At 36.5% G+C, this 26,238-nt stretch overlaps 1 protein-coding gene across 2 annotated transcripts in view; it reads right to left on the bottom strand.

Annotated features, from left to right (window-relative positions):
• The window catches only part of JAG2 (jagged canonical Notch ligand 2), a 145,591-nt gene that overhangs the window by 17,489 nt on the left and 101,864 nt on the right, over positions 1 to 26,238 (bottom strand). For both annotated transcript variants that reach the window (XM_003756444.4, XM_023503467.2), the window contains 6 exons: positions 24,522 to 24,672; positions 23,228 to 23,380; positions 22,712 to 22,825; positions 4,711 to 4,824; positions 3,490 to 3,603; positions 924 to 1,040 (listed from right to left, as the gene is read on the bottom strand). In XM_003756444.4, the coding sequence (XP_003756492.2) occupies positions 924 to 1,040; positions 3,490 to 3,603; positions 4,711 to 4,824; positions 22,712 to 22,825; positions 23,228 to 23,380; positions 24,522 to 24,672 (763 nt within the window). The remainder of the gene's footprint in view (positions 1 to 923; positions 1,041 to 3,489; positions 3,604 to 4,710; positions 4,825 to 22,711; positions 22,826 to 23,227; positions 23,381 to 24,521; positions 24,673 to 26,238) is intronic.

Here is a 26,238-nt window from a genome sequence, read left to right as displayed (position 1 = left end):
TGGGAACTGTATTCCAGGAATATTACATTAGCATTTAGCACCTGAACTGAAGAATAACCCAAGCAAAGAAATAGAGTCAACCTGTTGGTTGTGAGAAAATAGGTGAGAAATCAGCATAAATCTAAAATGAATGGCTGCTTCTTGACTTCGCTACTAGAGGTTAGAGGGGTAATAAAAAGCATATTCACGCATGTATTTAACCTATATCAAATTGCTTGCTATTTTGGGGAGGAGGGAAATAAGGGAGGGAGAGAGGAAAATTTAGAACACAAAAGTTTTACAAAAATCATTGTTTAAAACTATCTTTACATGTTTTGGGAAAAATAAAATACTATTTAAAAGAAAAGGAAAAAAAAGTATATACAGATGGATAAGGCGGATCTCAGACCACCCTCCAGAGGCATCACCTTTCCATCTTCAAATTTAGGAAAGGTACAGATCTTTCTGCCTGTTTGACTCAGTTTCCTCATCTAAAAATGAAAATGGAGAAGTAAATGGCAAACTATTCCAGTACCTTTTCTAAGAAAATACCAAAAAAGGGCTAAGAAAGTTGGCTGGGACTAAAAGTAACTGAACAGCAACAATAATATGTAATCGTCTTTGTTATCTGCATTGGCCCACTGTTTATTTTACTCTACTAATTCCCTACAACCAATATTCATGGTGCCCTCCCTGGAAAGGAGATTAAGACAGTATTGGGAGTTCTCGGAGCCTTCTCTGACCTCATGCAACCAGATTCCAAAATTCTTTGTAATGTGAGGGTGGGAAAAAAAAAATCAAAGTTCAATGCAGCCAGAGTTAGGTTTTGTCCTTAAATGTATTGTCTGTTTCCTTCCCCTATTCAGCATAGGGACCAAAGTGGTTCAGTGGATGTGGAGAAAGAAGATATAGGAAAGATACACGGAAAAAAGGTCTAGACTTACTTTGGGTGCATGTGCGGCCTTCCCAACCATCTTTACAGATGCAGGAAAAGGAATCACCACTGCCCACACATGTGCCACCATTCATGCATGGGTTCAGGAGACAGCTGCTATTCCGGGCTATGAGGGAAGAAACATTTTAGTTTCCTAAAAAGAAGGCCACCAGTCCTCACACCTACCTGATCTGATCTGCCCAGTCCTGTCACATTTTATTCCTGTCACAAGGGATCAAAGAATCTAGAATTGAAAGGAAGCTTAGAGGTCATTAGCCCATTTTACAGATAAAGGAACTAAGTCTGAGAGAAATCAAGAGACCTGTTCAAGATCACACAATAACATGTAGGATTCCAAATTAGGTCTTGGCTCCAAATCCATTTTTCTTTCTACCTTGTCATTTTCAAGCAGCAGAAACTAGACATCATCACTTCGGAAATGTGATGAAAAAATGATGAGATATGGACAGAGGTAATGTTTTGATATATTAATCTGTAGAGGAAGTTAGGAGCCAGTCACAATACTCTATATCCCAAACTTGGCTACCAATGGCTTAGTTTCAATTTCCCCATTTATAAAAATCAGAGTTGGAACAGATAATCTTTATTTTTATACAAGTACAATCATTTTAAATATATTATTTTTAAATATATTAGTCATGCTGTGAAAGAAAAATCCAAACTAAAGGGAAAAACTATGAGGAAAATAAAAAGTAAAAACAGCATTCTTTGATCTGTAATTATTTTCATAATTCTTTCTCTAGATGTGGATGGCATTTTCTATCCCAAGTCTATAGAGAAGGGCTAAATCTATCATAGTCATCACACAATCTTGCTGATAATTTTTTAAAAATTATTTTATTTTTGATGTATGAAATAAAACAAGCATTTCCATAATATGGTAGAATTCTTTAAAAAAATTATACTTGAAGCCTCCAATCTATTATGTACAATTTACTATTTCTTTTAAATAGATAATAAAATTATCATTTAACATTTTCCCCCAGTTTTTAAATTCTAAGGTCCCTTTCTAGTTCTAAATATTCTAAGCAGGTTCTCTGCTATGACTTAAAACAATCCATTAACACATTGTATATAGTCCCCTGACTTGGCCCCTGATCAACTGTGGCAGAGATGGGAAGACAAGCAAGAAACAAAAGCAACTTCCCCACAATCATCCTGTGAAGCAGGTAATACAAATCTTATTTTTTTCCTTTTTATGGAGGAGGAAACAAATTTTAATAGGTTAAGTGACAGGCCCATGGGTTCAACTAGGTTGAAACATCTGGGATGGGATGTGGATCTCCTACTCCAACTCCAATTCTCCATCCACCATGCTATACTGCTTCAAAAACCACCTGGTTCTTGGGCTCACATTTTGGATAGGGAAATCCTGTCATGAGAACATTTAGAAACTGGGAGTTGTTATCCCAGAGAAATGGAGAATCCATCTAAGGATAGTGATAAGGATCCATTAATCCTTTTAGTAGGATCCATTAATGATAAGATGTCCAGGAGAGAACTCACAGTTCTAATGATAGCTAGATTTCTTCTGTTCCTTTTAAATCTGCAAGTTTGTGCTTCTAGAACCAATTCTCTCAATCTCTCTCTCTCTCTCTCTCTCTCTCTCTCTCTCTCTCTCTCTCTCTCTCTCTCTCTCACACACACACACACACACACACACACACACACACACACACACACACACCAAACAAAACAAAAAACAAGGAAAAAGGCAGGAGGATATCATTAAACTTTGAATCACTAGCAGTTCAGACCACTACTTTATGGTTCAGACTGACTGATTCTCAGTCAAAGGAGAGATCAGTATAATCCAGAGTGATCCAGGAAGGCTTTTTAAAGCAAATGGGATTTTTTTGAACAGGGCTCTGAAAGAGGCACTGGGTTTAGAAAGACAGAGTAGGAGGTAGTGTATCAGAATACAGACTGGATTTAATTTCCTACCTATACGCTCCTATGGTATCAGATGAATTACACAAGGCTCTGAAAAGGCAAAGGTCTTCCCCAAAGATACACAAAGATATGGAGATGGGCAGAGAGTGAGGATGGTGATATGGAAGGCAAAGAGGCAATATGGCAATGGCACAGAGCAACCTTGGAATCAAGACCTAGGTCCAAGTCTTTCCTCTGGCATATAATGGACATGTCACTGTCCAGGTAACTCAACCTTTCAGAGCATAAGAAAATTTTCAGATTCTAAGGTCTGGAAATTTTGTTAGTTTGCATCAGTTGAAGATGCTTTTAGGTCAATGAAATCGCAGGTCAGGAAACTCAAAAAAAAAAAAAAAAAGAAAGAAAGAAAGAAAGAAAGAACAATGGATAAGGAGTTAAGAGATGTGGATTTCAATTCTGGTTTTGGCAAAGTCCCTTTCTTCCTATGGGCTATGGGGTTCGGGTTCCTCCTCTACAAAATAAGAGTTGAATTTAATCTCTACACTCTATACTAGTTCTAAATTCTATAATTCTAATAATTAAGGTCTCAAAGCCAAGCCTTCTACCTTCCTATAACGTGCCCCACAAAGGTGTGGCTCCCCCATCCTACCAGGTCCAGGTACCTGTATTACAAGTGCTGCCCTTCCATTCTGGGGGACATATGCATCGGAAAGTGTCTCCACTGTCATAGCACGTGCCACCGTTGCTGCATGTGTTGGCATCACACTGGTATTCACCTAAGAACAAATAATAGATGCTCAGCATTGCCATGCCATCAGAGAGTTGCCAAGCTGGTCTGGGACCTATAGGGAAATCCTGGAGTTTCTCCTGCTATTATTCTCTAGATTAGTGGGAGAGTCTTCTAATCCATATTTGATTATTAAAATAGGATCCAGGCTGCACAGAGCCATTCACATTCTCTCATCCAGTTTTCCTTAAGAGCAAAGAAATTCTGAGGTGGTTATAAAAGTGAGGCAATATGTCTAGCCTTCTAGTGACAATTGGGTGGGAGGGTCACTGAAGTCTGTTGGAGCCTCTCCTTGCCACTGGTCCCATATTTCCTCTCTTCTGTTCCTGAGGTCAGGGCTTCATATGTCCTATGATGTTAATTATGCCCAGGGTAAAATGAATCCCTGAGTGAAGGAAGCATACCACACACTGTGGAAAACAGAAAAGCTTAAGAGTAAAAAAAAACTGACAGAGCTGATTTGTGATGTGTCTTAATTCCATACGATTTCAAACTAGTTAAGGGTGGTTCATGGAAGAGAAATTTTCAGGTCTGCTCTAGGAAGATTAAAGACTGCTGCTTTAAGATTCAGGTCAGGGACCAGATGCACAAATAGAAGAAGGAAGATCTAATGTGAGAACAGATGAGTCAGCGAATTCAGAGATATAAATGTTTGATGCAATTGATATATCATGTCTGTGAATTTTAAAGAGACACTATGGCCACAGTACAGACAAACAATTGGCAGGAATCAAACTTTCTCTGGTCTCAGAAGTTAGAAGAACCACATTTCAGCTTTCTCACCTTCCCCAGAGGCAAAGAGAATAGGGCACAATCTATCCGTCTCTAGATATCCATGTCTACATGGCTCCAAAGAAATATCAAATAAATGTCAGTTTTTATTCCCAATTTCCATTTACTTCTATAGTTCTGGCCTGGACCCCTGGCTCTGGAAGGGCTATATCCACAATCTAACGTTCTATATTATCTACCTCTGAAATGATCTCAGTTTACACGTTCTTGTCAAAGTTCATCTTCTAAACTCTGGGATTTAGCAGGTGATCAAGGAGGGAGAATAAGGAACAAGAAGGCAGAGGGTTAAGAAAACTAAACTTACGTGAGTGGCAGGTCTTGCCCTTCCAACCATCTCTGCATTCACAGTAGAAATCATTCAGTAAGTCAATGCAATGGCCTCCATTATGACATGGGTCAGGGAAGCAGTCATTCAAATCTGGAGAAATAATGGGGGATGAGAGAAGATACCTGGGAGAAGTGTAGAAAGTAAAGGAGGAGCTAGGGCTAACAAACAGAAGGAAAGTCTGGGGAGGGAGTGAAACCAAGGACAGGCAGAGAATAGGTGATCTGTTACTGGGTACAGCAGTTGCCAATCTCTTCCTGGTGAAGAGGTTAAAATGCAAGCAAGCCTTGTGTCAAACCCTGAGTGTGGCAAGTGCTTAATAAATTACGAAATTAGAATTTTATAATATATAATACTTCACTACCCTATTTGTGCTTTTTCTTCCATTCTTTTTAAAAGAGATTTATTGATGTCCTTGTATTTATTATCTTCATTTTTGATATTATCACTACTCTTCCACTATCATTCCTAATTCTTCCTCCAAAAATAAATAAAAAAGTCAATCACTATAGCAAAAAATTAAAAAGAATATGTGAAGCAAACTGGTACACTGGATATGTCTTAACATATTTATTTCATTCTGCATTACTTCTGTGAGAAGAGATGGGAAATATAATTGATCACCAGTCTTTTAGGATTAATGAATCACTGTACTAATCATAGTTCTTAGATTTTTGAAAGCTGTTTTTTTTCTTCACAAAGTTATAGTCTCTAGTAATTGTGATTCTGGTTCTGCTTATAGAAGTCTTCACAGGCTTCTCTGAATCCACCCCTTTTGTTATTTCTTATACTGTAATAATACTCCATTATATTCATATAACATAATTTATTTAGCCATTCTCTGTATGAAAGACACAACCTGATTACAGTTCTTTGTTACAACATAAAGTGCTGCTACAAATAGTTTTCTATACATGAGTATCTTTACCTTCTTTTTTGCTTCTCTTAAGGACAGATCAGGGCAGCTAGGTGACATAGTGGATAAAGCACCAAATCATTAAGACTTGAGTTCAAATATGACCTCAGACATTTAGAAGCTCTGGCACTTATCTAAGGATAAGTCACTTAACCCTGATTGTCTCAGATTCCTCACCCATAAAATGAGCTGGAGAAGGAAAGGGCAAACTCCTCCAAGATCTTTGCCAAGAAAATTCCAAATGGGATCACAAAAGAATGGTACACAATTGAAATGACTTAACAACAAAAAGACTACAGGTCTAGTGGTAGTGTCAAAGACTGCACAATTTAGTTGCTTTTTAAGTATCATTCCAAATTGCTTTCCAGAAAAGATGAACAAATTGACAACCACACTTAACAGTGCATTAGTGCACCTGTCTTCCTCCATGCCCTCCAACAACTGCCTTTTCACCCTTTTCTCATATTTCCCAAATGAGTGAATATGAGATGGAGCATCAAATTTGTTTTAACATACATTTCTTTTATTCACAGTAATTTGGATCATTTTAATATAGTTATTCATAATTTGATTTTATTAAGAAATTAACTCTTCCTTTAAGAAATAATTATTCTACTTAACACTTCCTAGCTGTGTGATCCTGGGCAAGTCACTTAACCCCATTTGCCTCAGCAAAAAAAAAAAAAAATTAATTCCTTATTAATACACACACCCAGTTGGGAATAGAAATGTAAACACACAGAAAAGTAGGAAGTGAAAAGGATAAGGGGGGGCAGAGCCAATAGAAGGGAGGGCAGTTTGGGGAGGTAAAAGTCAAAACATTTTGAGAATGGACATGGTAAAAGAAGAGAAATAATAATATAAATAGCTAGAAAATAGAATGGAGGGAAATACATAGTTAGTAATTATTAAAATACGAACTATGGGAAAATGTTTTTTCACAGTGAGTTTCTATGATAAAGACTTAATTTCCCAAACACATAACACTGAGTCAAATTTATAAAAATAAAAGCCATTTTTTCAGAGAACAGGAACAGACAAAATTTTCAGTCATATAGAAAAAATGCTCTAAATCACTACTGAAAAGAGAAATGCAAATTAAAACAACTATTAGATACTATCTCACACATGGTGAACTAGTTAATAATGACAGAAAAGAAAAATGACAAATGTTGAAGGAATGCGGGAAAATTAAATCTCATGAAATTGTATACAGATCCAGCCATTTTGGAAAACAAGTTGGAACTATGCAGGTATAGTTCATTGGGATGAGCCACAAAACCATACACAGTCTTTGACCAAGCAATACCACTTCTAGATCTATACCACAAAGAGATTAAAAAAAAGAAAAAGGATCTTATGTGTACAAAAATATTTACAGCAGCTTTTTTGTGTGTGTGTGATGGCAAAGAATCGGAAATTGAGGGAATCAACTGGTGGATGGCTGAACAAGTTGTTGTCTACGACTGATGGAATACTATTGGTTTTTTTTTTTTTTTTTTTTTTTGCTTTTTGCTGAGGCAATTGGGGTTAAGTGACTTGCCTAGGGTCACACAGCTAGGAAGTGTTAAGTATCTGAAGCCAGATTTAAACTCAGGGTCCTCCTGACTTCAAGGCTGGTGCTCTATCCACTGCACCATCTAACTGCCCCATACTATTGTGTTTTAAGGAATGATGAACAGAATGCTGTCAGAAAACATGGAAAGACTGACATGAACTGATACAAAGTGAAATGAGTAGAACCAGGAGAACATTGTACACAATAACAGCAATGTAGGATCTTATATGAATAACTTAGCTATTTTTTGTAATACAATAATTCAAGACACTTCTGTAGGACTTATGATGAAAGACACTGTCCACCTCCAGAGAAAGAACTGGTAGAGCCTGAATGCAGATCACAAATATTTTTCTTTTTTTCTTAAGATTTTAATAGTATTTTATTTTTCCTAATATATAAAAACATAGTTTTCAACATTCACTTTGCAAAATCTTGTTTTCAAAATTCTTCTCCCTTTCCCTCCCTTACTCCTTTCCCAAGACAGCAAAACATGTTCAATTCTTCTAAAAATATTTCCATATTCATCATGCTGTGGAAGAGAAAAATCAGATCAAAAGGAAGAAATGTGAAAAAAAATCAAATAGATAACATTAAAAAGGTGAAAATACTATGCTTTGATCTATGTTCAGTCTTTATAGTTCCCTCTCTGGATAAGGATGGCATTTTCCATCACAAGTCTGTTGGAATTACCTTCAATCCCCTCCTTGTTGCAGAGACAAGTCCATCACAGCCTATCATCACATAACCTGATCTGACTGATTGCTGTGTATAATGATTCCTTGATTCTGCTCAGTTTACTTAGCATCAGTTCACATCATTCTTTCCAGATTCTTTGAAATCAGCCTGCTCATCATTTCTTATAGAATAATATTCCATTACATTCATATACCATAACTTAATGGCTTATTCAGTCATTCCCCAACTGATGGGCATCCATTCATTTTCCAAGTTCCTTGCTGTAGAGGGCTGAAACTCTGAAAAGGTGTGCTTGAATTAGACAGCAGAGCACATAAGTCTAATTATCTATTAGATGTGAGATAATGGCTCCATATACATATATTTACATGACATGGTAATGTGATGGCTCTCCTCATGATTGATGCTTGATGAATGTTTGGTAGTGAGAAAATCATAGGCAAGGATTAGAGGGCTGGGGAGAGAGAAGTCAGAGGCACTTGGCTGCAGGAAGAGGATGAGAGAAGCTGGAGACTCCAGACTCCAGAGTTGAGGATACATCTATGGCAAGCCATGAGGCAGCTTGCCTGCCTCCTTCACTTCTCTCCCTAAAGACCAAGAACTTTGATTAATCCTGACTCTGACTGATCCTGAGGCCCTCCAGGAAGCTAGTCCAGACATTACATTTGGCATCCCAAAGTGGACTAAGGACCTTAATTTCAGTGAAGAAGTCTCAGTGACCAGGAAACAAGGTGAGTATTAAAATAGACAAACAGGGAACTTTGTTAAGGGCTAAAAGTAACTTTCATTTTCTAAGTGAAATGGGGCAGATATTAGGAAAAGATTCTCCTCCACCCCCACCCCGAGGGAGGTCTATAGACAGCATACTTAGACTAATAAAGAGGCAAGATTTGCTTTTAACTTGGGAACAGATTGGTGGACTCTTGAAAACATTAGAATGCATGTCCCTTTGGTTCTCCAAGGAAGAAGAAATAGAGGCAGATAATTGCAAATTAGTAGGAGATCAACTATGTGAATATTACAATGATACTGGTCCTGATTCACTTTCTAAGGAAACATTCTATATATACAACATAATACAATTAGCCTTAAAGAATCCCACAAGTTATAGAAAAAAAGAAGTTTTAAGGAGAACAGCCACACAAGAAAGCTTGAGGAGAAAGAGGAAGAGAAGGGGAAGGGTAGTGAAAAAAAAAATCTCTGAAAGGCATGGATAGTTGAGTGAATTTAAAGGGTATGGTGATTCTCACTCTTACAGCTCAGCTTCACCTCAGTCTACACCCGAGCAGGTTCTTGACCCTCCCCCATCAACTTCACCTTCCTGGGTGGAGGGAGGAGGAGTGGGAAGGGCAGTGATACCACCGACCCCTCCCCACTCCTAGCAACTACCACTGCCCTATGACTTATTGCAAAGAGCACTACTTAAAGCCACAGAAGAAGGGCAGAATACAGCTGATTTGAGAATAGAAATTTATCCTGTGATTGAACAGCTTAATTCTTCAGGTCAAGAAAGGAGAAGACCCACTCCTTTTAATCTAGAAATTATCAAAGATCTGAAAAAGGCTTACACTCATTACAGGTCTACATCATCTTATGTTAAGATGTTATTACAGAATTTGGCTTAAGAAATTTTAACCCCTAGTGACTAGAAATCTATAGCAAGGACTAGCTTAGAACCTGGACAAAACTTGTTGTGGTTTTCTAAATATCTGAACTCTATAGAGTTCAGATGAACTCTATAGAATACAAGCTCAACGAAATAGGCAACCTGGAGTTAATAGACCAATTACCTGTGACCAACTAACAGGTGTAGGTTCTTATGCAGAAATTTCAGTACAGATTAATTACCCCATAGCAGCATATAAGCAAATTGCTTCTGCTGCTATCAAAGCATGGGGCACCCTCCCAGGAAGGCAAAATAGAGGGGAAGCCTTCACAAAAATAGAGCAAGGTCCAAATAAACCCTTTGTCATGGGACATCTGCAGACAGCTGCCATATGGACTACTGGTGAAAATGCAGCTACAGAAATTATGATAAGATTACTTGCTAAAGAAAATGCTAACGAAGTTTGCAAAAGAATTATACCAGGACTACACAAGGATGATCCTTTAGAGGAGATCATAAGACGCTGTGTCACAGTGAGTACAAATACCTTTTATGATGTAGACTTCCCAGGATCAGAACGTGGGAAGACAGAGTCCCTTTTGGCAAGGGACTTCCAGAGACTCGTCAATGCTTTCAATGTGGTAAAGTAGGGCATTTGAAAGCTCAATGTTGGCATAAAGACAGTGAAACAACAGGGTGGGAGAACAAGACCCAAAACCCCATGTCCAAAATGCAACACAGGCTTCCATTGGGCATCAGAATATAGAATGATTCAGGGAAACAGGAGGAGTGGCCCAAGGCAAAAAACACTTGGGGTATGATGGCAGCCAATACTACACCCAGAGAATCTTTAGAAGTTCAATACTCAGACATGACCAATTAGCCAAGAAGCAATCTGATGGCAGAAAGGGATTGCATAATCAATTAGCTAGGAAGCAGCCTGATGGGAGAAGGGGATTACACAATCAACCAGCCAGAAAGCAACTTGATGGGAGAAAGGGATTACAATTGGGAAGAATAGAATTGTATGCAGCTGGGACAACTGAGATACCCCCTGGAGAGGTGAAATCTGTTCCTCTCCAACCTATGGATCCCTTTCCTCCAGGTACATTAGGCTTGACCATTTCACCTCCTGAGAGTACTTACAAAACAGTATTCATCCATACACTGATGTGAGAAACTGGGGAATGTGTAGATAATATCCCAGTCACTAATACAGGTAGACAATGAGTGACTTATCAACCAGGAGAAGTAGTAGCATCGATACAGACTCCTAATAGGCAATCTGGTGATAGTTGCCCAGATTCTGACTCCAAGCAACAGAATCCAGGAATATTCTGGACAGTAGCTGTTACAGCTGACTGAACTATGCTCACTATCTATATAAATGGCATACAATTAGAAGGCTTGGTAGACACAGGTACAGATTGTACTGTCATTAGAGGTGCCAACTGGCCCAGTAACTGGCTAAAGATTAAGGCAGACACCTATATGCCTGGCGTAGGAGGATCAATAGCAACTGAAGTTAGTGCTACCTCTTTGAGATGTACATTTGAAGGTGAAACAGGAGTTTTTAGTGCTTTTATAGTTGAATAAATCCCTATCAAGCTGTGGGGAAGAGACATTTTACAACAGTTAGGATTACAAATGAATATTTTGGCGTTTTAGGCAGGGCTGCGAATTTGGTGTTTTTCATCTCTCTTCCTAAGAAATCAGGGAGGGCGTGATCATCTCCTTTTTAGTTCTTTCACCTTCCTTCCTGAGAAGTCAGGGGAAACATGATCACCTCCTTTTTGATGTTTTTCTTTTTGAGGTTCTCACCTCTCTGAGAAGTCAGGGAGGGTGTGACCACCTGTGTTCTAAAACAAAAGAAAGCGGGAGATGTAGAGAGCTGAAACTCTAAAAAGATGTGCTTGAATCAGACAAGAGAGACTTAAGGCTAATTATCTATTGGATGTGAGATAATAGCTCTATGTACATATATTTAGATGACATAGTAATGCAATGGCTCTCCTCATGATTCTTGCTGAATGTTTGGTGGTGAGAAAATCATAGGCAAGGATTGGCGGGTTGGGGAGAGAGAAGTCAGAGGCACTTGACTGTAGGAAGAGGAAGAGAGAGTCTGGAGACTTCAGACTCCAGAATCAAGGATACATCTCTGGCAATCCTTGTGGCAGCTTGCCTGCCTCCTTCACTTCTCCCCCTAATAACCAAGAACTTTGATTAATCCTGACTCTGACAGATCCTGAGGCCCTCCGGAGAGCTAGTCCAGACATTACACCTCACCCCTACAAAAAAGCCCGCTACAATATTTTTGCACACGCTTTTCCCTCTTTTATAAAGGATTTTTTTTCTTTAAAAAAAAAAGGAGGGAAACAGGAGGGGTAGAAAGGAAGGGATGGAAAGAGACAGAGACAGACAAAGACATGTAATGGGTTGAAGTTCTTGAGTCTGAGGTCCCAAGCACTTGAGGCTAATTAGCAATTGGACAATACTCTATTAATATATGCTTGGAGAAAGAATGGCCCTGCTCACTCTCTATGCAAGCTTGATATGCTGTATAGGTGATTGCATAGGGGATTTGATGGGTGGAATGAGATAGTCAGAGGCACTGCTGGCTGGATTTGTGTCGGGGATTGCTCTGCAAAGAATAAAGATCAAGTATTTTCCCTTATCCTGACTTCCTGACTCCGGCTGATTTTAAAATATGTGGTCATCACAAAGACAAAAAAAGAAAAACCTATTCCTATCCTTTGACAATTTATTGTGTAATGTTCGTGTTAAATACTTCTACAAATTACCTATATATCTTGTATTTCAAACATTTATAGAAAAAGTTTGCTTCAAAGATTTTTCCCCAGTTAAGTGATTTTCATTTTGATATTAACTTTATTAATTTTGTTTGTGCAAAACCTTTTCAATTTTACATACTAAAAATTGTCTATTTATCTTGTGATCTTTTTTCATCCTATTAGGTCACAAACTCTTTCCTTATTCCAAGGTTGTAAGAAGTGTCTCCTTCCCTGAGTCTGGTTTGTTTATGATATGACTTTTTATGTACAGGCTTTGCATCCATTTAGAGCTTACTACAATAACTAATATGAGATTTTTAACCTTTTTGGTATCATATTCCACTCTTTTGGCAATCCAATAAATCCTCAGAATATTATTTTTAAATGCATAAAATAAAATGCAAAAGAATTCATTTATATTGAAACAGCTATGAATTTTTTAAAAAAAAGTTCATGAACCTAGGTTATAATGCTTGGTCTAAACCTAATTTTTGTCAGACTGCTTTTCTACTACTACCAGCTAATTCTGCTGAAGAACAGGTCTCTATCCCAGTAGTTGGTATTTTGGGTTTTAATTAACATTTTGCTACTGGAACTTGGGTTCCAGTTTCTGGATTTGTTTCTAGATCTTGGATACCTACTCATTCCACGATTTTTCTATTATGTGACCACTACCAAATAGTTTTAGTGATTACTGTTGAGTAGTGGAGTGTGACATCTGATATTTCTCTCTTTATTTCCCCAATATTTGTCTTGAGATGTTTGATCTTCAGTTATTCCAGATGAATATTGCAATTATATTTTCTATTTTGATAAGAGAGCCCTCTGATGAGTGAATCTATAACATAAATTGGGTAGTCTTTATTTTTTTTATTATTTTGGCATTATTCAACCTAAGTAGATAGCTCTCCAATTCATTTGTTTATATATTTTTAAGTAATATTTTGTAGTTTTTTATTTATATAATTACATTCTAAAGTTGAATGGATTTTTCTGTATCTTGCTGCTGAATTTCATTGGTAATACATAGAAAGGCTAATGATATTTGTGGATTTACTTTATATCTTATTACTTAGTTGAACTGTTAATTATTTCAGTTAAATTTTAGTTGACTCTAGGTCTAAACAATGTCATTTTTTTTAAAGAATATTTTTATTTCTTCTTTGACCATGGTTATTCCCTGAATTCCTTTTTTTTTTTTGGTCTTAATGATGTCACAAATGAATTTTCTATATCAAGTTAACAATAGTGGCAGTGGATATCCTTACTTTAGTATTTATCTTATTGGAAAGGCTTTCAATATTTCGCCATTAAAGATGATGCTAGTGCTTCATCTTAGATTGATAATAGCTGCCATATTGCAGACCACTGGCCCTATTCTCAGCCAGGATCTTCATAGTCATCATCCAGGGGAATTTCTTTTGATAAAAGGCACTTTATCCCATCAGCCACCACCCACACTTAATGACCAGCTGCCACCAATGAGGCAGGCAAGCTAGCCTTTATGAAACAGGAAGAGACAGGGGAGGCAGTATATGGTACAGAAATCAAATTATCACTGCTTATATCCCTGTGGAACCAAATTAGGCTCCTGTACCCAAGTTCCAATAACAGCATGGATGCTAGCCCAGCCCCTTTAGCTATCTTTTGGGGAGATGACCCTTGTGAAGAAGGAAGGGGCTTCCTATCTCCATCATTACCAACTTGATAAAACCAAGTGCTCTGGGATAGTAGCAAGCTAGTTTATTGCCCTTGCTTTCAGCCAGTCTCCTGTATTCTATGACTAAGAAATCCTTACATAGATATAATCTGCAAATGCCTTTACAGCTGTGCTGTAGCTCCTAACTTCTCACAAGTCATAACTATAGAACATCCAGAAATAAAAGTCTCAATGCCAAAATATCTGGCATCATCAAATGGTTCAAATCAGATGACGTTTATCAATGGAAATGACACTAAAGAAGCAGCATTTTGATCTCTTTTGCCACAGCATACAAAGATTTGGTCTGAAACTGAAACCTTCTGTTATGTGTCACCTCCCTTTATGAGCTGCTTAAAGAGACTGTCTTGATTTATATTCTTTGAAAAATACTTAATAGAGGTTTCCTCACCAATTTATATTGAGGAATGTTCTATTTGTTCTTATTTTTAAAATGTTATTAAAGTAAAGGGAATAGTATAGATTTTGTGTATAATGTGGTCCATGCTTAGTTTCTGTAAAACTGAACCAACTTTGTATTCCTTGTGCAAAATCTAACCTGGTCATAGTATATAATTTCTATAATACTGTATTCAATAATTTTGCACCAGTTTATTAGGATCACTGGTCTACAGTTTTATTTTTCTGGTTTGTGTCTCCCTGATTGAAGTAATAGGGACATATTTATCTAATAGAAGGAATCTGGTAGGATCCCTATTTTGCTTATTTTTGTAAACATTTTATCTAATATTACAATTAATTCTCCTGAATGGTTGATAGCATTCACTTAAACTTATTGGATCTTGGGTTGTTTATTGTTTTCATTTATTTTGTTTTGGGGGGAAGCATTCCTTTATAATATATTCAATTTCTTTATCAGAGGATGGGTTAATTAAATTCTTTTTTTTAACTGTTAATGAGTATTTTTTATATTTTCTGCTCATATGGGAATTTTATATATGAATGTTCATCACTTATTAATCGATTTTATTGTCATGAGATCAAAATAATTTCCTTTATTTTCTCATGTTATGAATTATCTTTCCATTTTTGAACTAGCAATTTGCTTTTTTAAAAAAATCAGATTAGCTAAATGTTTACTTGTTAGCTGTTTTTGTTATATTCAATTCTCATTTAATTCTAAAAATCTCTTTATATTTGTTTGATTAAATTTTAGTGAAGTTTTTATGTCTGTAAACATGATTAATTTTCCCTTTCAATTATCACCTGAGGTCTCCCAAATTTCATTTTTCTAAAATTCTATTCCCGTACTTAACTTTTTCCCCTTACATATAATTTTGTTACTTTTATTTAGAAGTATGAAAGGGGAAAAATGTCACCAAATATTAGTTTTGCTATTTCTTCTTGTAGTTCAATTTTTACCTCCAAGTTCTAAGAAACTGATATTTGGTACATATATATTAAATGTTATTTTGTCAGTTATGGTACACCTTAAGTTTCAGTGCTCCATTTTTAACTATTATTTTGTCTGAGATGATTGATAATGTTCATTCATTCAACTGTGATTCTTTGTGACCCCAAGGATTAGAGTATGCCAGGATCTTTTTATCCTCCACTATTTCTCCAAGTTCATGTTCATTGTTTCCATGATAATATTTATTCATCCCATCCTCTGATGTCCTCTTTTTGTTTTTTGCCTTCACTCTTTCTCAACCATTGTGTTGATTATATGGATCTTTGTCAACAAGATGAAGTGTCTACTTTTTCAGTATGCTGTCCAGATTTGCCATGGCTTTCTTTCCTAGAAGCAAGCATCTTTTAATTTTATAACTGCATGTAACATCTGCAGTGATCTTTGAGCACAAGAATTTAAAATCTGACACTTCTTCCATTTCTTCTTCCTTTATTTGCCAATAGGATCAGTTACCAAGGTCTTTGTTTTTTTTTTTTTTTTTTTTTGGTTGTTGTTTCAAGTCAATTTTTCTTTTCTTTTTTCACCCTTATCAACTAACTTTATAATTTCTCTTTATTTCTGTCTTAAAGTGGTATTATCTGCATATTTGAGATTGTTGATATTTGACAACCTTAATTCCAAATTTTGATTTATCCAGCCCAGAATTTTATGATATACTCTGCACATATGTTAAATAAATATGGTAACAATATACAACCTTGTCATTTTTCTCTTCTAACCTTAAATCACTTGTTCCATGTTCAGTTCTAACAATTCTACCTAGGGGACAAGTTAGATGGATCAGCTATTCCCATCTTTTAAGGACTTGTCACATTTTGTTGTGATGCATACACTAGTATATAGTCAATGAAGGAAAAGTAGACGATTTTCTGGAACTCTCTTGCTTTCTCCACAACACAGAGATTATTGGTTTTTTGATCTCTAGTTTCTCTGCCTTTCTGAAAACCAGCTAACTCTTCTGGTAATTCTTGGTTCACATATTGCTGAATCTTAGCCTGAATAAGCTTAAGCATACCTTTCTGATGTGTGAACCAAGCACAAATATTTGGTAATTTGAACATTTCTTGGCATTATCCTTTAGGAAAATCAATCTTTTCCAATTTGTTGCCATACTGAATATAACGCTTTAACATCATTTTTATAATGTTTTAAATAGTAGGATGTCTGGCTAGATCAGTAACCATATCATGGTGATTATTAGTGATGTTAAGATCTTTTTTTTTATTTTAAATTAAAAAAAATTTAAGACCTTTCTCATATAGTTCTTGTGTGTATTTTTGCCACCACCTCTTAAGCATTTCTGCTTTTCTTAAATCCTTAGCATTTTTGGCTTTTATTATGCCTATTTTTGCAGGAACTTTGCTCATTTTCTTGATATTGCTCATTTTCTTAAAAGAGATTTCATCTTTTTCATTCTATTGTTTCCTTTTATTTCTTTGCACTGTTCATTTTAAAAAATCTTCTCCCTCTTTGTTCTCTGCAATTTTACATTCAGTTGAGTAAATCTTTGTCTTTCCTTCTTTCCTTGGCTATTTGTAAAGACTCACTGGATGGCCATTTTGCTTTCTTGCTTTCTCTTCGTATGTTTTTTTGTTGCTGCCTCCAGTACAATACTGCAAACCTCTGTCCATGGTTCTTCAGGTACACTATCTACCAAATCTAATACCTTAATTCTATTTTATATTCATAAAGGATGCTATTTAGGTCATACCTGTGAGATGATAGCTACATCTGTTTTTGAGTTCATTTGAAGCAAAATAAATTTTGCTTTAGCACTTTGTTTTAATTCTATGTGAAACTTAAAAGTATAAGTATATTTCTTATAAATAACATTATTGAATGCTGCCTTTTAATTCATTCTATTGCTCTCCTCTTTGTTTTATGTGAATTAATTTCATTTACAATTACTGGTATTATTAATTGTATCATTTCATTCCATTATTACCCAATTATACCTTTCCTTTTTTTCCTGCCTTTTCAAGGAAGAAAGAAGCAATCTGTTTATCACTGAATCTATAACTGAAGTCCTCTCTTCCCTATCTTCTCTTTCCTATCTTCTCTTTACAAACCCCTAATCTCTGGTTTTTATTGTTCTCAATCATTCCTTACATGATCAACCTTCTGAAATGGAAATTTATTTTCATTTTGACTAGTCTTCCCTGTAAGATCTATTCTCCCACAAACTCTTTCCCTACCTGTTTAATGGATTTCTACACTAAAATGTGTGTGTGTGTGTGTGTGTATGTAACGATCCTCTGGTTAAAATAAGAGGAAGTTAACGAGATGCTTGCTTTTCTACAATCCTTTTGTTTATATATTTTTTCTCTAACGTCCAACTAATGCAAACTAATAAGTTCTTCCCTCTTCTACCTAATTCCTTTTATAATATGTAATATCTCTTCTCTTTTCTCTTCTTTAAAAAATTAAACAACAAAATCAATACCTGAACTCTATTTTATTTAATTACTTTTGTGACTCCTAAAGAGGTAGTGACATTCTCTCTCATTGGATCAAAATATTGTAGATGTCATCATTACTTAACCTTTTCACTTGCTCAGATGTACTTAACCTATGTTTCTCTCATCTCTAGGATTTGTATTTGTAAGATTTTACTTAAAATTTTAGAAAGCAATTTCTGAATGTTCTCTATTCTATTAAAGATCCATTTCCGCTCCATCTTACCCCAACCCTTTTTAGGATTTAATACTTACTTTTTTGCAGGGTAAAAGTTAGTCTTGTTGTAAGTCTTTATAATTTCTCTTTTAAATTTTCATATTTCAAGATTTTCTATTCTTTAAGGTGGTTGCTGCTAAGTCTTGCATAATCCTGATTGATTCTTCGGTACTCAAACTTTTTCACTACTTGCAGTATTTTTATTGACTTGGAAGTTCTGAATTTTATCTATGATATTCCTGGATGATATTAGTTTAGAATTTCTTTTTTGAAGGTCACCAATGGCATCACTTTGTTTTCTAATTCTGAAAGATATGGACAATCTTCACTTACCATTTTGTGAACTTTAATAGTCAGGGTTTTTTCATAATCATGGTTTTCAGAAAGCTTGAAAATTCTTATATTCTCATTCCTTGTCTTCTTTTTCAGATTAGATATTTTTGAAAACACATATTTCCTTCATTTTCCCCAACCTTTTCCTATATTTTTCAGTATTTCCAACAGTTTTATTATTTCTTGATGCTTCATAGAGTTGTATTTGCTCCATTCTATTTTTAAGGAGTCTATTACTTTGGTGAGACTTTCTACCTTCTGTTCTAAGCTTTTCAGATTTCTCCTTTCAAATTCTAATTAAATTTTATTTCTTATTTTATTCATTTCATCCACTCTAGTAGTCCTTAAAGCCATTTTCTCTTCTGAGGATACTGTGGAATTATGTACTCTTATTCTGGATTTTCTTTAAGATTCACTCAACTTTCTACACTGTATTTGATTTCTTTTTCTGTATACTCATATTTCCAGCATCAGTTCTTGTACTGCAATTTTGTGTACTGGACTGGCAGTATTAGTTTCTACTTACTGTCTCAATCTCAATTTCTGGTGATTTATTTCAGATTCTGGCCCTCGCTAAAATCAGTGTTTTTCCATTCTTTGCTCTGGCATTGAGAGGTCCCATTGGGATTCTTGATATTATACTGGCTTAAGGCTTTCTGCACAATGTCCCTGATGCCAGTGCCTGCGTACCAAATTGGCTCTGTCTTTCTATTATGGTTTCCAGGGCTCCAAGGAATGCACAGACTGGCCAATCTCCCTTCATAATTATCCACTAGAGTTGGTTCCATCCTCGAATCTCTTCTAATCAGCCAGGGCTAGAATCTGGTCTTCATTATTAGAGCTTGACCTTCTCAGAGAAATGGCTGATTTTAGGTCTATTTGTGAAAACTTGTGCTGGTTTCCCTGGCATATCTTCTTCTCTCTTTACCTCCTGCTTCTGGCCCACTTATCTAGACCCACACTGACATTTCTCTGGTATTGCTTTAGTTCCCAGCTCAACTGGTCTCCAGGGTTATATAAATTTAAGCTGGCTCCTCTGACATTATTCCTTAACACCTTTCACTGGATTCCATTCTCGCCTGAAGATGTGCTGACTTCCTCAGTAAGACAGCTCAATCCACTCCTGCTAAAAAATATCTTTTGATATGGTTCTGCATTATCCAATGCATAAAACCTTCTGATTCCTATACTGGTATTTCTGAAGTTCTTATTTGTTGGGGGTTTAGTGGAAGAGTTGATTTTTTTTACTGTCTTTCACATCATCATCTTTAAGCAGTCCTGTTAATGTTAACATTGTCCTGTCAAATACCAATTCTTGATCATAAATGTATTAAATTCACTAAGCCATGGCATAAGTGAATGGCTTTGAGCCAAAAAAATCTAGGTTCTAGCTGGGGTTCTGCCACTAATTTACTGTGTGACCCTGGACATAAATCTTTTTTATTTTGGGAATTTCAGTTTCCCAAAGGTCTTTAAGGTCTCTTCCACTCTCCAAAGGAAGCACATTCTAATTTTAAGTCTTATGTTCTCTGTGCTGGTTATTCCATGGAGAAAGACAAGGAGACTCATTCACTGCCCTGGAGAGAGCTACTAGTTTTGGGGAAGGACATGTAGAGCAATGAACAAAAAGGCAGGTCATGATTCAATTATGTGGTTCAAATAATGAGGAATATATCAGCTGAAGAAGGGATCAGTAGGCAGTGGACATTGAGCAAGACTTCCTGGAAGAGATGGAGAGTGAAATGGGCCTGAAATGATAAGATTTTTATAAAAGAGGAAAATGGGGAGAATTCTCCAGGCAGAGTGAACAGAATAAATAAAAGTATAGATATGGAAATGAGCATAATGTCTAACTTTAATGTATTTCATAATTCTATGCTGCTTCTAAATTCCTTATAGCTCTAATACCATCATTTATTTTAACATCAACATAAAACTAATGAGCTCAGGAATAAGCTTAGAAAACAGCTAGAAGGGGCATTACTGATTATATATAGTGTACCATCTTCTCATTCTACAGAGGTTAGAAGGTGAAACATAGATAGGCTCTCCAAATCACACTGGTAAGAAAATGGCAAAGCACAATTTGTACCTTGGTCTTCTACAGGAAAAGGTAAAGTGATTTCTCATGTCTAGCTCCTCATGATTCTCTGTACCTACCCTTACTTTCTGATGTATGCCCCAAGAACAGTGTTCGGCAGATAATTGAGTAAATATGAACTGCCTGACTGATCACAAAAGAAGCTTCCTTCTTATTCAACAATTTAAAAGGAAGTGGATGGATTGTTTCTCCTAATGTGGGGAATTCAAAGTGCATGAAATGGGACAGAAGGAAAAATGAATTAGTTCACTCGTTTTCTACTATTATACTCCAAATATAATCTATATTTAGAGTAACTCACTGAAATTAATTAAAAATTGAATGTTTACAGGTACTGGAAGTTTGTTTTGATTTTAAGATGAAAAATATACTCTGAATTTAAATTCAGTCTAAATTCCAGCTTCTTGAACTGTGGAATCCATATGGGGTCTCATAATTGAATGAGGGAGTTTTGAAATTGTGACTTATTATCAATAATTATACTTAATTTCTATACCTATTTTATATACTATATCTGGGGTCCCATAAAAATTTCTCAGACAAAAAAGATTGCGAGTGGAAAAAATCTAAGCCTTGATTTAAAGGGCCTTTCTGCTGACATCCCAGTGCCTGAATTCTGAGATGTTTTGATTTCTTCTGGGGACAAAAAGGCTTCTGCTTCAGATTATGGTAAATGAAGTCATGAAAATATTCTCTTATATGTGCTCTTATAGTCATACTACCTGTTATTAATGTCAAAGATGAAGAAATGATTGAGGAAACTATTTGAGAGACTATATGCACCCCCCAAAGCTCCAATTTTGATATGTCAGCTTTAAAAAGTTAAATGTTATGTGATGAGATCAACTGTGAAGGGACTTGACTCTTGGACTTGTGATGAAGAGAGCCATCTGCACCCAGAGAGACTGTGGGAACCAAATGTGGGTCACAACACAGTATTTTCACCTTTTTTGTTGTTGTTTGCTTGAATTTTGTTCTCTTTCATTTTTTTTCCTTTTTGATCTGATTTTTCTGTGTAGCATAATTGTGGAAGTATATACAGAAAAATTATACATGTTTAACCTTTACTGAATTATTTGCTGCCTAGGGATAGGGAGTAGAGGAAAAGGAGGGAGATGAATGTTTTAAACGATCTTTGTATGTATTTTGAAAATAAGAAGCTATTATTAAAAAAGTTAATTCTTTTGTTATAGCTTTTTATTGACAAAACATATACATGGGTAATTTTTTAACATTGACCCTTGCTGTTCCAACTCCCTTCCTTCCCTCCACCCCCCTCCCCTATATGGCACGTAGTCCTATACATGTTAAATATGTTAAAATATATGGTAAATACAATATGTTGTATACATATTTATACAGTTGCCTTTGCTACACAAGAAAAATCAGATTTAGAAAGAAGGTAAAAATCATCTGGGAAGAAAAACAAAAAATGCAAGCAAACAATAACAGAAAGAGTGTAATTGCTATGTTGTGGTCCACACTCATTTCCCAGTGTTCTTTCATTGATAGCTGGTTCTGTTCATTACTGATCAATTGGAACTGATTTGGATCCTCTCATTAGCAAAGATAGCCACTTCCATCAGAATTGATTCTCATATAATATTGTTGTTGAAGTGTATAATGATCTCTTGGTTCTTCTCATTTCACTTAGCATCAGTTCATGTATGTCTCTCCAAGCCTCTTTGAAATCATCCTGCAGATCATTTCTTACAGAACAATAATATTCCATAACATTCATATGCCACAGTTTACCCAACCATTCTCCAATTGATGGGCATCCATTCAATTTCCAGTTTTTAGCTACTACAAAAAGGGCTGCCACAAACATTTTGGCACATACAGGTCCCTTTCCCTTCTTTAATATCTCTTTGGGATATAAGCCCAGTAGTAACACTGCTGGATCAAAGGTTATGCACAGTTTGACAAAAGTTAAATGTTTTTGAGGCAATACATGCTTAACCCAATTTTACAGATGCAGACACCAAGAAATAAGTGACTTGCCCAAAACTATGAAGCTTGTAAGGGAAGGGATAATTTAATTAGACTGATTGGAATTAGACCCTCACAAGGTGAGAAGATTAGAGCCTGCATGAAAGCAGGTGTGTGCAGAGCAGGGAGGGAGGAGTTGCCAAGGTCATATATCATCTGGCCAAGACTTTACTCACTGGTGTCACACAGTTCGCCCTCCCAGCCACTGGGGCAGAAGCACTGGAAGGAGTCGACTTCATCAATACAGGTACCTCCATTCTGGCATGGCATCCCCAGGCAGTCATTAATATCTGTGAAGGGAAAAGAAGTTAAAACTGAGTCACTGGAATAGGACAGAGAATGAAAGAATACATTTTCTCCAATCCACCCAAGAAGTTCTCCTAAGGAGAATATATATGTTTAACAACAGACTGGGATACTTCTGGAGTAGCCAGAAGGTGTATTCAATTCTAAATCCAATTATATAGAAATTATATGAAAAATTTAAAAATTACATAGAAATCGCAATCATAAGTGGCAGATACAGAACCTTTTGAGAAGATTTTTTTTGAGGGGATGATAAGAGGAAGAGTAGGATCCAGTTGTTAACCCATCAATTTCATTGATTCATGTTCTAAATACATAGGAGCTTCTAGCTTTTTTGTTCTAGGGAAAATAAGGGAGGAAAAAATGGACAAGGACCTCAGACTCACTCTCATGGCAGTAGGTTCCAGTGAATCCACTCTCACAGGTACATGTGAAATTACCCCCAGGCTGGCTGATGCAATGTCCATGGGGCCCGCACACCTTGGAAGAGATGAATCTCGTAGTGTTGGTGAAGACCTCAATTTCACAACTGTTTATTACTGGACATGAGATAAGGAGGAAAAGAAGGGGGGAAGCAATGGGTATATATCTCGAAGTTGTCCAGGTTTCTGTCTGTCACACCATTGCATCATTTTTGTCCACTCTCTCTGTTCCCAAAGCAGAGGCAGGAGAAGAAAATTCAAGCCTGCCGTTCGATGAAAAGTGTAAGCCCTAGTGTGAATACTCTATTTTATTTATTCCCAGTCATGTTGTTTCCCTGGGGCCAGAGTAGACAAAGCTCTGGCTCAGGAGTCAAGAGGTAGGAGTTTTAATCCTGGCTCTGCCACTGACTCAACAGATTGACTTACTGGACCTAGGCTCAATTTTCCTACTTGTTAAAAAATCCTTTGTATGGCTTTGACAACAAACATTCTGAAAAGTGATGGACTTGTTGTCTCTAAGAAAGCTAGTTTCAAGGTCTCATTCTGACATTTATGAAAATGGACAATTCACTCTGATTTCTCTGAAGTTTCATCTGTTTCTTTACTTGTAATTTAAGGATAAATGTCTTTACCCTATGTGCTTCTTAGGGTTATTGTGGAGAGAGTGCTTTACAAGCAAGAGAACCATGCATTATATTATTACTGTTATAGGAGAAAAGGAATTTGATTGTCACCAAGCAGGTGACAGAGCTGAACTCTAACCCCGCCTCAGTTTACAAGTAGCAAGCTTAGGTTAGAGCAGGGACCTTCAGAACCCAGTTCTCCTGAAACAGACTCTAGCTTAGCACTACTGACTCTACTGTGTACTTCCTTCCTTCTATTAGCATTAGGTTGTAATCTATATCCATAAAAGGAACACCTACATAGATAAGTTCACAGGTCCACTTAAATATCAAAAAGTAATTATTCCCATTTTCAATAGCACTAACTCATAATATGAGAACTATCACATTCTGACTTTCCAGATAAGCAAACTGAACCTCAGATAAGAGAAATGATATGCCTGTAATCACAGTCAAGTGTGAGAATAGATGCAAACCCAGGTTTTCTGCCTTGCCGCTCATTTATCCAATAACACTAGATCTTGATACTGAGTCCTGGTCCCAAAGCTGTCACATCCCCAATCCTTGTCAGTAACCCTACCCGCCATGCTGTATCAAAAGGCTTGTGTCCTGTGGGACTGGGGGAAATCAAACACCTTTGCAAGAGCCATTCCTGCAGTGGTCTTTAGGGTAGGAGCAATTCTTCCCATCGTAGTCTTCAGGACAGGCACAGTAATAATCTCCCTCCAGGCTGTAGCAACGGGCTCCATTTTGGCAGGGGTAGGGCTCACAGAAATCAATGTCCACCTAGAAGGACAGATGCCAGGTATGAGCCATAGCTTCCCCAAGGGGACACTGGGGGATTCCCAGGTCTACTACAGGAAACAGGATCATATCTGTAGGACATGGGATATTTTAACATAGTAATTAATCATATCCAAACCCTAAGTCCTCTCTTCTCCAGATTAATTTCTTCAAATAGTCTTGAGAATGGGAAGGCCACAGGTAAGAAATAGAGGAGGTGTATTTCAAACAGCTGAATCTTTCCCCCATCTTGCTCAGGGAGTAACAGATTGACAACACAATGAGGGATGGGGAGTGGCTACATGGCTACATCTGAGTAAAAAGGGATCAATGGGACCTGGGGTTAATTCTACATTTCCTAGACAAACCCAGAATTATTTTAGGAAAATCTAAGTCAAGCTTCAAAAAAGTGCCTTTAACTTCAGTGACTCGGTGATTCCTCCTTACAATGCCAGGGAGAAGACTTTGGTTCTCAAAGCCCATGCACTAGTTCTGGCAGATTTTGTGAAGTTAAAGTCTTTGAGGATGAACCTGGTGATGGCCTATACTTTTGTCATTTAAAGACTACCTCAGTATGGCCAAGTTCATTACCAATACATTAGCCCAGAGGAAATTTTTTTTAATTATAACTGCTTATAAAAAGAGTTTGTTAAGGCCTGGATAACATAAAATTATAATGTATGGATTGCCAAGCCCAAAGTTCTAGGTATAGGAGGTACTCAGACACACAGGGGTCTGAATTGGTTAGTAGATTTTAATGCATCAATTCCTCACATGCCTCCCCCCAATTCTTACTGTTCCTCTTCTCTTCTTCTGCACATATCTCATAGCATCCTGCCTAGTTATTTAGAACTGTGCTAGATTGTGAAGATTGTGGGAGCAGAATAGTTTTTGTTAACTATATTCACCCCCCTCCAATATGGCTCTGCAGGGGGTATTAGTAACAACTGAGCTTGGAAAATGTGTAGTGATGAACATCATAAGCTTGTTTTCCTCGGCCTAGCAACTAATATCTTTTGTTTGAAAAAAAGATTTACCTTTGACTTAAGGCAGTGGTGCCAAGTAAAAACAGGGGCTACTAAACTATACAGAAGGATCCCTGTGGGCTTAGAAATTGACTTGGAAAATTACATATTGAAATTATTTATGTTTTACTATATTTTAATTTATTTTGTTAAATATTTTCCAGTTACATTTTAATCTGATTTAGCAGCACTCAGAAATGTTGTAGGTCTCATGCCTGACAACTTATTTAGGGAACCACTGCTTAAAGGACAGTTACTCAGGGAAAGAGTTTTTTGAAAATGTCTACTGATCTTTCTCACTCAATTACAGAATCTTAGAATCTCAGAGTTGGAAAAGAGGCCAGAGAAAACCTAGCCCAAATCATACTTAAAGGAAAAACTCTTATACAACTACGTTCCAATTATTTAGTCTCGATTAAACACTTCCAGGCTTCAGTCCTACTCAAGACAACCTCTTTCACTGCTAGATAATTGTGGCATTTTGAAAACGAATCTTCAAATTGTAAATGTTTAACATATATTGTATTACTTGCCATCTAGAGTA

The sequence above is a fragment of the Sarcophilus harrisii genome, chromosome 2 (genome assembly GCF_902635505.1).
Source record: "Sarcophilus harrisii chromosome 2, mSarHar1.11, whole genome shotgun sequence".
Lineage (NCBI taxonomy): Eukaryota > Metazoa > Chordata > Mammalia > Dasyuromorphia > Dasyuridae > Sarcophilus > Sarcophilus harrisii.
This window is presented reverse-complemented; position numbering and strand designations above follow the sequence as displayed.